Genomic DNA, 10,891 nt, shown 5'->3' with positions numbered 1-10,891 from the left:
AAGTCACTCAAATTCATTGGGCAAGTATTTTATTACCTATGTAACACCAGGCATTCATCTAGTATACACATATACACATGTATATACATACTGGTATATAGATGTAACTGGTTATTTCCTGGTTACCTTTGGAAACATCAATGTACATCAACGTGTATGTATTTATGTAATCATAAAAACAGCAATGACCAAAAATTAAAAGCAAAAACTGAAAAATACACCGGTATATAACACTGTCACTCACACTCACAATTCTTTTAAATTATATAGCTTGGGCAATGATGTACAAAAATAAGTGTCAAGAGGTAAAAAGTAACAAAAGGGGATTGTACCGAGACTATGTCAATATAGTCCATAAAATAATATATAAAGACAAAAAAAGACAGGTAAAATGCTATAATAAAATCCGACATATAGCACGCCACAATCAGCCAATGTTTATGCAGAAAGATAAAAACAAAAAATTAGCCATTGCTAGTAGACTAGTGAAAAGAGCACCTTGTCGTACTTTTCTGTGGTGAGGTAGAGAATAAAATATTTTGTATAAATTTGGTGTAGCACATGGTGAAGAGGAGGAGCTTAGGTTTTCCCTTTCTGAAAGTGAGAAGTTTAGGGCAGCCTCAATTTAAGAAAGAAGGTTGGTTGTACGTAAGATAATAAGATTTTCCTCGGACAAATATGTGATAGGACATGAAAAATACAGAAATCCAGGCCAACGTCTACAACATCCAAATAAATGGGAGATTTAAAAAAGAAACACTGAGAAAGAACACAAAACTAACAATTTATTATTTGCGTCAATTCAATTTGGGCCTGTGTTAGAAGGTGTATTTGTAGCTGCCAGCTGGTCATCAGCATGATTAAGAAAGGGTCACAAGTGAGCACTGGGAGAGGTGTTTATGATTGGAAGCTAGCAGTATCTTGCAAGGCAAGGTAATGACCAAGAGAGGTAGGGATGTTGAGCTTGGGGCAAATGCTTGGAAGAACAGGTGTAGGAAGACATAACCTTATCGCTATACGGCAGCATTCCTTTAGGCTCATGACGGTGCCGAGGGCAGATTGAGCTGACTTGATCGCTTCTGGAACCGCTCGTTTAAGTATCGCTGCCTTCAGCTGACCTAAAATGTGTTGGCGCAATGTGATACAAGACTCAAAGAAAGCTATGGTCTTTCCTATAATAACAGCCGTGTTCATCTGTCCAAAGTCATGGATAAAGGTTGGAAAAGATTGCTTCATATGGGATTCCAACCAATAACCACTGCTTACTAGACAGATACACCTGCACCAATCAACCATCTTTGGGTATCATTTAATTAGGCAAATAGTTATTCACTGCCTTACCACCCCACCTGATGAGCTCTTAAGACACACTGCACTGCCAGAGTGCTGGCACATATAAACAACCACTGGAATAGGTGTATCTTCTATTTACGGGTTACTCCATATTTCTCATAAATTCTGAATATATATTCAGGATGTATGAGAAACATGTGCTGACCTGATTGTAATATTACAATTGTACAAATTAATTGTACATATTACAAAATAATTATACATATTACAATTGTTTTGTAATGTGTAAATTTGGAATATACATTTAGTGTGTACATTACAAGACAATTGCATATACTATCACTATTTTGTGTTAATAATTACACGGCTGCAGCAATGATATACAGCCCCCACAAGGATAGGTGACGGGCATCATGTGGGCGGGGCTTAATAATGGAGCTCTGTTGGGATGAACCTGAACACGGCACCCGAACAAACAAATATGCTAAATAAAGCCCCCTGTAAATTTACAAATATTATGAACAATAGTGGTTATTTTACTAATCTGCTGGTTTCATTTTGTTGTCAAATAAATATAGTTGCCCAATATTGTCACCGTTATGATCAGTCAGTTGCCAGCCATTCACAAGCATTCACGACATTAATAGTCGCGATTGTAAAATAGTCCAACTTAGGTTTTATCCCACGACCAAACGAGCGGAGCGAAGTTTGAAAGTTTTTTCCCACGACCAAACGAGCGGAGCGAAGTTTGAGAGGTTTTATGATAAATGCATGTGCACACAACTTACGAAAATTATTCAACAACAACGTCGGAAACCCTTGTATCGAAATCTCATCAACAAATTTAACTATTTTTTTGCAGAGTCGTTAAAGTATAATAACGATACAAAACACATATAAACCTATTTAAATATGTCACTAAGTCTTTGAAAGGTTACCGCAATATCTTAAAACTAACCCATCTGATCGGATTATACATAAATAGACAGATTAATTCGGCTAAAATTCGCCACAAAACGCTTGAAAAGCTTGGTTTAATAATAGTTAAGACCGGCCTACGATACGCCAATAAAGCTGTGCGACAGATAGTAGAAATATTTAGCAGTGCGCATTTCACGAGAAAAACGTGCTCATTTCACCAGTTTATGGCATTGTTTAATTGCCGATGGTTTGTGTAATTAACGTAGACTGTTTGAGGCGTAGACCGATTTACAGGTACGAAAATGTGGTACACAGTTTATCAGCTTACGTTTTTGTCCAATTACCGAAGGTTTTTTAAATTATCTAGAACATTAGCCAGATTTCTTTACATCTTATCTACAAGCTAGGGCGTAACTACAATGCCCCTTTATGACAAGAATATTACTCTATTTCACTCCAGTTTGCATAAAACTTCCAGACGCGTGAATGCCAACGCTTGCTTTCTGTTACATATCGCTGTCAAAACCATTCTACATTCACAACACAACCAACTTTCAAAGTGTATATTACACGGCAGCTTGCCGTTTTACTTTTAATATTGCATTTCAGAGATATAATAAACATATTTCTTTATTGTTGTTGTTAGTTAAATTACGTACAGTAGGTTAGATTGTACAGCCATGCCACTCTTAGCAGTACAGGCATTCCTCTCGATCTAGCATGGGGTTTGACAATACACAAGAGTCAAGGTCTTACCATGGCTAAAGCTGTCATTGATATAGGCCACCACGAAATGACCGCTGGAATATCGTTTGTTGCTCTCTCTCTCTCTCTCGAGTTCGAAACATTAATGACTTACTTGTTAACAACTTCGCTAGGGAGCGCCTCACTCGATTAGCTATCAATGACCAAATCTTACAATGCAAAAGAGAGGAGACTAGACTGCGAGACCTTTAACAGATACTGTATACTTATGACAGATATTGTAATACCAACAATTAACCAATTACTCGTATACCTGGTTTCAACCCAACTTTACCTCCAAAATAAATTGTTAGTTGCACCTTTTTAGAGTCGTGCTCCCTCAAATTTATTTTATATCACCTCAAACAAGTCTCATTTACACTATACTCTGTCAATTCCTGCTGAGAACTACTTTCTCAACAACCAACAGTACCCTTTCTTTTTTCCATTATCACTTTGGTCGTGGGCTGTATGACAGTGGAATTTCTCGTATTTAGATTTTGAGTGTGAAAACTACACTTCACAGCTTTGCCTGCTGTCCCATCTTATTGGCCAGGTAAAACAATGTGACAACGATGAGACTTTGTCATTTTGTATTAGGGGTGGCAAAATATTAATCAAAAACTAGGAAAAAAAGGCCGTTGTTCGGGTGATTTTGGGTAAATTATTTTTAACTTTAAACATATACTACGACACTTACCAATTTCAAAATTAGTAAAGTAGATAATTTGAAATGTTTTATTTTTCATGGATCCATCTTTTAGTTAGGTGTTACCTCTACATTGTAGAAATTTAAGGTTTGCTATTGTGAATTTCGGGGCCTACTGACTGAATGAGCTAATAACACAATAACAGCGAGTCATGTTTTTCAAAACCTAACAAGGCAACGCGACTGCCCGGCGGGAATTGTGTTAGCTCCAAAACCCAGGCTAGCACAATCCTAACAGACCACAATCATTAAACCCCGCTCAAATGATAGCCGTCGCCTATCCTTGGGGGGCTGTATATCATTGGTTGCAGGCATTTATAGAACAAATATAAAGAGGAGACAACTCTCTAAGCTATACTCACATCTGCTGATCCCAAGGCTTATCAAAAATGCCATGTAGTATTCAACACCTGGAACAGAAATAATAATTCCATTCTTCAAGGAGTTTATTTAATCAGGGACAGAAAAGTATTTTCCTGAGAGTGACCTAGCCTTGGAAATATGGTAAAATAATAGCAGCAGCTTACTTATAAGCTAAACACAAACCAGACAATGTGTATCTAAAACAACAATGTTCCAAATATTCAATTGTAAAAAAACTAGAGTATTGCCAGATTTTCAAAGTATAAACAAAAATTTAGCAACACGCAAAACATAACAGTTTTACCTTCCACACCAAACTCAAACAAAAAACCAACTTCTATTCATGACAAGCCATTTACTTGAATGCACATTAAAACGCTATTGACTACGCGTAGCGGTGATCCCTGCGTAAAAATTGGATTGCTCCAACATGCTCAAATAAGTGAGAGATAGAAATTTTCTGTTTTCATAATTTGAATATCCTAAATACTCAAATATAACAACAGACATATTTAAATTAGTATTTGAGTATGTTTGTTTCTTTATTAAAATATTTAAATTAGTGGATTAAAGACAATAAAAAACTTATTAATAACAACTATTTCGTCAATTTTGAGGACTCTAAAAAAGTTGCAGTAATAACATAACACGGTTTACAATAACAGCAGTAAGTGCATTTGACCCGGTTCTTTAACGATATATACAAATAAAAACCTAAAACAGAACTTGACTCAATGAAGGAATTTAGTCACTTATTAGTTAGCAAAGGTAGACTGGGTTCTAGAAAGTTACCAGTTAGAAATGGAAGTTGTTAGTGGACATATTTATAAGCTCATTAAAAAAAATTTTTAATCACTAAGAATAAAAAATTGTCTGGTATCCAAGCTCTGGCTATGATCTGTCACAATATACAGTGTAAATACCGGTACTTATAATCCAACTAATACTATAGCGTTTGCTTGTAAAAAATAAGTCCAACACACCAGGTAAAACTTCAAACAAGAACCCACACAATATGTCACTGTTTAATTTTTTGCACTCTCATCAACATACCATGAAGGTTCATGACCTCCACCAAGCTTTCAACAGCGGTTGGTTTACCGAGTATATCTCCACCAGTGATACCCAACAAATACTCAACCATGTCATCCTTGTCCGAAAGCAGTGCCAATTCTATCATTTCTTTCCATTCTTTTATTGTGCCAAGGCGAGCTCCACGCTTAACTGCAATGTCTGTGCACTGCACATGACCTAAATAGATTAATAAACATAGTGAGCTGTCAGTAGCGAGCTGTCAGTAGCGAACTGTCAGTAGCGAGCTGTCAGTAGCGAGGTGTCAGTAGCGAGCTGTCAGTAGCGAGCTGTCAGTAGCGAGCTGTCAGTAGCGAGCTGTCAGTAGCGAGCTGTCAGTAGCGAGCTGTCAATAGCGAGCTGTCAATAGCGAGCTGTCAGTAGCGAGCAGTCCGTAGCGAGCTGTCAGTAGCGAGCTGTCAGTAGCGAGCTGTCAGTAGCGAGCTGTCAGTGGCGAGCTGTCAGTAGCGAGCTGTCAGTAGCGAGCTGTCAGTAGCGAGCTGTCAGTAGTTGGCCTGAATGGAGCTTATAAACATGGTCTCATCTGCTCAGAACACATAATATTTGAGAATAGTTCAGTAAATATGAAAATATTAGGTTTGCAAAGTATCCAGGTAGGACCAGCTACCAGGATAAAGTAATTTGGAGTCAACTTGTACAATGTACAGTTTCAAGAACCGTCTCAAGAACAAACCCAAAAAGAATGAATAATAATTTAGTGAAATTTGCTGTATAGTGAAACCAAGTTTTCATAAAGGCTGACTTGCAACAAAATTCACATTACAGTTATTTGGTATTAAAAGATTCACCATATTTTATTCTGTTGTGTTATAGGTGCAAAATATGTGGGAATGTGATTACAAGCTCTTAAAAGCTCAGAAACGAACAGTTAATCGCAGCCATCACGAAAACGCTGTAGGTTGGAATCCCGTTCCAAAACGGTTCAAATGGGAGGTAGTAGAACATGATGTGCTTCTGTTTACACTTTCATGCAATCTCATTCATCGAAATGTTTTCACAAATATACTTCACGCATTCAATAAAACCATGTCTATTGTCCTTATGTGTCTATTTCATCATGATGCTTTCATTTTGAGCACTGGTATCTCAAAACCTACCATACAAATTCGTTTAATTTTTCAACGTTAGCTCGAAGTAGTAAATACCATCTTCTGATAAACATGACAAGCCTGTTGGTCACCTGTGATAGTCGAAAAATGCTGCAAAAATTGCTCGCTCTATTTGGCAGGAAGTATGGGTTACATGATCAAATTACGACTAGATGATTAAACCAAACTGAAGCGAAACTGTAAAGTAGCGAGCATCTATATTTGATAAGGGCTTTCCGGTGGATCCGAAGTGTTTGTCATAAACTAGCGCTACAAGATGTTTTATATTGAGCCTTCTATTGGCCTTTCATTTCCACTAATATTTCCAATAACCACGTCGAGTTGAGTACGTCGTCAAAATAAAGGGATTCCAAACTATGGCGTTTTCGTGATGGCTGCGATTAACTGCTCATTGTTTAGCTTTAAGAGCTTGTAATCACATTTCCACATGTTTTGCACCTACAACACAGCAGAGTAAAACATGGTGAATCTTTTGATACCAAATAACTGTAATGTGAATTTGGCTACAAGTCAACCTTTAAGTAAGGTTCCAACATTTAGCCTCTTAGTTGTGGTATCAGAGGGTCATTAAATCTGCCCATTTCAAATAAATCCATCACCTATACTCAAAAACCCAAATATGATTTTTCATGCATGTAAGCCACACCCTGCTCACTGCTTTCCAACTGGCTGGCATTGTGTACATCGAGCCTGTATGTACATCGAGGCTCGATGTACATCGAGCCTCAATGTACATCGAGTCTGTATGTACATCGAGCCTCGATGTACATTGCCATTGTGTACATCAATTCTTGGTCAACTATTTTAGTGGTGTTTCTTACTCATTGTCTTACTGATGGGAATATAAAATTCAATGACATTTTCACAGCTACCTTATGTAAGCATTGGAGCCTTCACCATAAACATACCTATATTACATAATCATGAATTTGTTGCCAAATCAGTGAAAGTGCAGAGCTATAACAATCATCACCTTGAAGTGACTAGTCAAGGCAAGTGTCATATGAGCGGCATAATGGCATGTAGTGGCCAAACATAGGTTGCGTCAATTTGGGTATACACAAATTATATAACCATTACATAATGATATTGATTTGAGCAGATGTTTGTAAACAAGTGTACAGCTAATTCAGTGGTTAGCTAATCAAGGAGACTTCAAGCTACTGATAGACATTTTGCACGCTGAATGACATAATTGCAAAAGAAAGTGTGTCGTTAAGAAGTGCATAGATTGCTGAAAGATAGATTGTGTCCAAACAGAGCAAAGACTGTCAAAGCGTTTTAAAGTTTTAAAAGTAGGAAATGGTGACAGCAATCAGAGAAGGAACTTGCTAGCTAAGTTCATATTTGAATAAGGAATAGACCGTTACAAAGCTATGCTACTTCGCAGATGCAGTTGCATGCTCACATGTCTAGATGTTTACTAATACCGGCAGATTATGAGACACACATTTGATAACTTCCTAGTATCAGTTGTCTCTAGACAACTTATAAAATGCATAACACCGATAAACAAAGTCTAATAGGGAAGAAAGAAAAATGTATGTTATTTCTAGAGATATTTAAATTTGGTGGCAATATTTAAAAAGCCGTTTCCTTTTTAAAGTTATTAATAGCAATTTCCTTCATGATTATTCACTAACATGGCAGTTTTAATTCCTCGATTTCCTTGGAATGTTCAAGCCTTCACATTTATTATAATGGAAGTAAACGCGCAGTCGGCAATTTTGAGTAGGGATGTACTTGCAGTAGCAGTAAAGGTCTACCGCCCATTAAAAAGTTCTAACGCAATGCAAAATTGCTGCGTGTTGCACTGCGATGATGCAGTGCAGTTCTAATGTGTCATAACCCTGGTAATGCACTTTTGTATAAAAAGTAATTAAGCCATATGTTACCACAGCACATGATCACATACGTTAAGCAGAAGACTGTCCAACAAGCATAACTAGAGCCTACTATGACTCTTTCTCACCCTTCTGAGTCAGAAGAGTAATGGGGCGTTTGTTAGCTACGTTAGGCTTGTTCATGTCAGCTCCGGCAGTGATAAACAGTTGAATGATGCGACATCGGCCCTCAGCACAAGCAAGCAGCAGTGGTGTGTTACCTGTGCATAGTAAATTCAATCATTGTCCTGCACTCCAACTGTTAGATTAGAACAATTTAGGAAAGAATTATCAAATCTTGTGATAAAGATTCATCTATTAGTATAAAGGAAATATGTACATTTACCAAGCAGCAAAACGAAATGGTAAACGATTGGAAGACAAAAGGATGCCAAGTAGAAGTTTCTATTGCATTTGCAATAAGAACTTCTACTGTTCAATTTCAAAATTCTTTTTGGTTGATTTGAAAGGATCAAAAAGAAGACAATAAGAATCTAAACCATGCAAAATTTGCACAAAAAACCAAAATAATTTGAGAAAGCGTGATATGATGTTTTAAATAAAAAAGATACAGAGATATATAATGAAGCATATATTAGTGCCTCATATAATCATGTAACAAACTCATTGCTGATTTGAAAAAGCTATAAACTTGCGATGATGAGAAATAATTGAAGAATGCCAAAATTATCCAAACTGTGTAATGCATACCATTATTGTCCTCCATGTCTATGTATGGGTCATACTCTAGCAAAAGCTCTATGCAAAATCCTGACATGGCTGCATAATGCAAAGCCGTCTTTCCAGAATGATCCTGTTCATCAACCATGCTAACATCCTGCAATGTAAATAAAGAAAAATTCAATGTTTCTATGGTAGCATCTGCAAACTTCACCAACTATAATGAAAACTGCCTTTTTTATTTATCGCATTTACTCAACCAAACAATCCTTCTCAAATAGACATTTAGCAAATCACCTTAATTTAACTATTTCAACCAGATAGATAAGAAGGAAACTTTCCTTTGAAAAATCATAAAATTGGAAAGTTCACGGAGATATGATAGGAGTAAGCTGAGTCATAGATGAAGCAGTAAATTATACAGACTGTTAAAAATGTATTCAGAAGAAATCAGTTTCGACATCACAAAGTTTAGCGAATCAGTAGGTAGTTATGCATCAAGACTTCTTTCTGTACTTGAGAAACAAGATGGTTATTATTAACATTTGGTGTTACTACTACTATTAAGCTGACAGCAACAGACAAAGAGTCACTAGTTCGTTAGTAGCGTGTCTTAATTACATAAGTTTTTTTCTAATGTCTATTCTTATTTCTAATATGAAATATGATCTCAAAAATGAGAACCGCTATATTTATTTTTTGCAATTAAAAAGCATAGATTTCATGAGAAGCCTTAACTAGGCAATTTTATGTAATGGTGTGTGTAGTTGAATAAAGTTAGTCTAAGCAAAGATAACTTTCAACCAACTTCAAGGTGTACCAAAGTAAATACAAAGCTTATTGAGCAAGTTGAAAAATCAATTCGGTAAGCAGGCAAACTACTACCCTAAATATAATTGGTAAACATTTCAACATTCTGCTATATTAGCCTGTACAGCACACTCAACTCAAGCTCTCAACCTGTTATTTATTAGCCACTTTGTAAAAAGGTTGTTTCAGCTGTCAGCTGCAAGTGTGAGGCAACAGAGAGCCTAATAAATAAGCTTGAACAGTTTCACTGTATCTCCTTTTTTTATAGCAACCTTTATGCTACATAGAAGTTGATAGCTATGCACATGCTATTAAATCTCAATTGCTGACACAAAACCTTTAGAGCTAGATTTCTTGTGTTGCAACTAAAGGTTTCACTCTACAAAAAATACAACTCCGATGTTCACAACTGCCCTGAAACGTCAAACAGATCATACTGAATAGCAAATATAAGACTGTAGTTAGGACTGCACTCTTGCCAGACTTTAGGCCTACACTAATTAACAAAAAGTCTAACAAATACATTGACATGCACAAACCACTCTGTACAATAATGACAAACTGTGATTCTTTCTATAAGTACTAATCAAAACTTTGCATATGCCAGCACCACTTAGTATTTTTGAAAAACTATTTAAAAATACTTAAAAGTTTTATTAGATTGCTTTAGTATTTAACCATCATCTATCAAGCTATATGTCAGCATGCCTTAATGTCTCAAGCAGGCTCGATGATGCATAATCCATTTCACCATATAGCTAAGTACTTTGTAATTCAATGTTTACATAAGATCCAACTTTACCATGAATCAATTCAAAATTTAAAATCCAATTAAAACATTGAATTTCTGTCTCAAGACGTGTACCTGCTGCAGTAATCTTCGAATTTCATCGTACTTGAGGTGGCGTACTGCGTTTATAAGATCTGTTCGGCCACGGTCATCTACCTTTCGCCTGCCACACATTTTCTGGTCTATACACGCGGAGTATAAAAAAGACCCACAGTGTTAGCGAGGCGTACGTCTAAAGAAAAGTGCTGCAAACGAACCAACAATAAAATTTAGCGAACTGTTACGTTTTTGCAGACGCAAAGCAAAAAATTTGACTCGATTATTCTAGGTGCTCTCTTGAACTGTATTTGCACATTTCAGAAACATTCAGGTTTATGCTAAATTATAATTAACTTTAGACTCTCAGTCTATGCTTTGAGCATTTTACTTAAAATCATGTAATTGGAATTGCTGCTTGTAGAGCTTGACATGACTAGCGCGAATAATAGCGTGACTA

General features: G+C 36.5%; 1 protein-coding gene across 2 annotated transcripts; it reads right to left on the bottom strand.

Moving 5' to 3' along the window:
- Nucleotides 1-112: 112 nt before the first annotated feature.
- LOC137408571 (ankyrin repeat and SOCS box protein 3-like) lies at nt 113-10,655 on the bottom strand. 2 transcript variants are annotated; one of them, XM_068095152.1, is made up of 7 exons: nt 10,471-10,655; nt 8,826-8,952; nt 8,204-8,335; nt 5,084-5,281; nt 4,030-4,077; nt 1,007-1,118; nt 113-719 (listed from the first exon to the last, which is right to left on the bottom strand). In XM_068095152.1, exons 1-7 carry the CDS (start codon nt 10,567-10,569, stop codon nt 626-628), a joined length of 810 nt encoding a protein of 269 aa, XP_067951253.1. In that variant the 5' UTR covers nt 10,570-10,655; the 3' UTR covers nt 113-625. The 2 variants fall into 2 exon arrangements, with proteins under 2 accessions (XP_067951253.1, XP_067951252.1); XM_068095151.1 differs by having other exon boundaries at nt 113-1,118.
- Nucleotides 10,656-10,891: the final 236 nt, after the last annotated feature.

Source organism: Watersipora subatra, chromosome 11 (genome assembly GCF_963576615.1).
Source record: "Watersipora subatra chromosome 11, tzWatSuba1.1, whole genome shotgun sequence".
Classification (NCBI taxonomy): Eukaryota; Metazoa; Bryozoa; class Gymnolaemata; order Cheilostomatida; family Watersiporidae; genus Watersipora; species Watersipora subatra.
This window is presented reverse-complemented; position numbering and strand designations above follow the sequence as displayed.

Bases quoted from the DNA above. Each gene is read 5' to 3' on its own strand.
- LOC137408571 (XM_068095151.1), bottom strand. From the start codon at position 10,569: ATGTGTGGCAGGCGAAAGGTAGATGACCGTGGCCGAACAGATCTTATA. The intron at 4,078-5,083 runs GTATGTTGATGA...TTTCTGTTCCAG, and splicing joins GGAGGTCATGAACCTTCATG to GTGTTGAATACTACATGGCA. The intron at 1,119-4,029 runs GTGAGTATAGCT...AACACATTTTAG, and splicing joins AAGCCTTGGGATCAGCAGAT to GTCAGCTGAAGGCAGCGATA.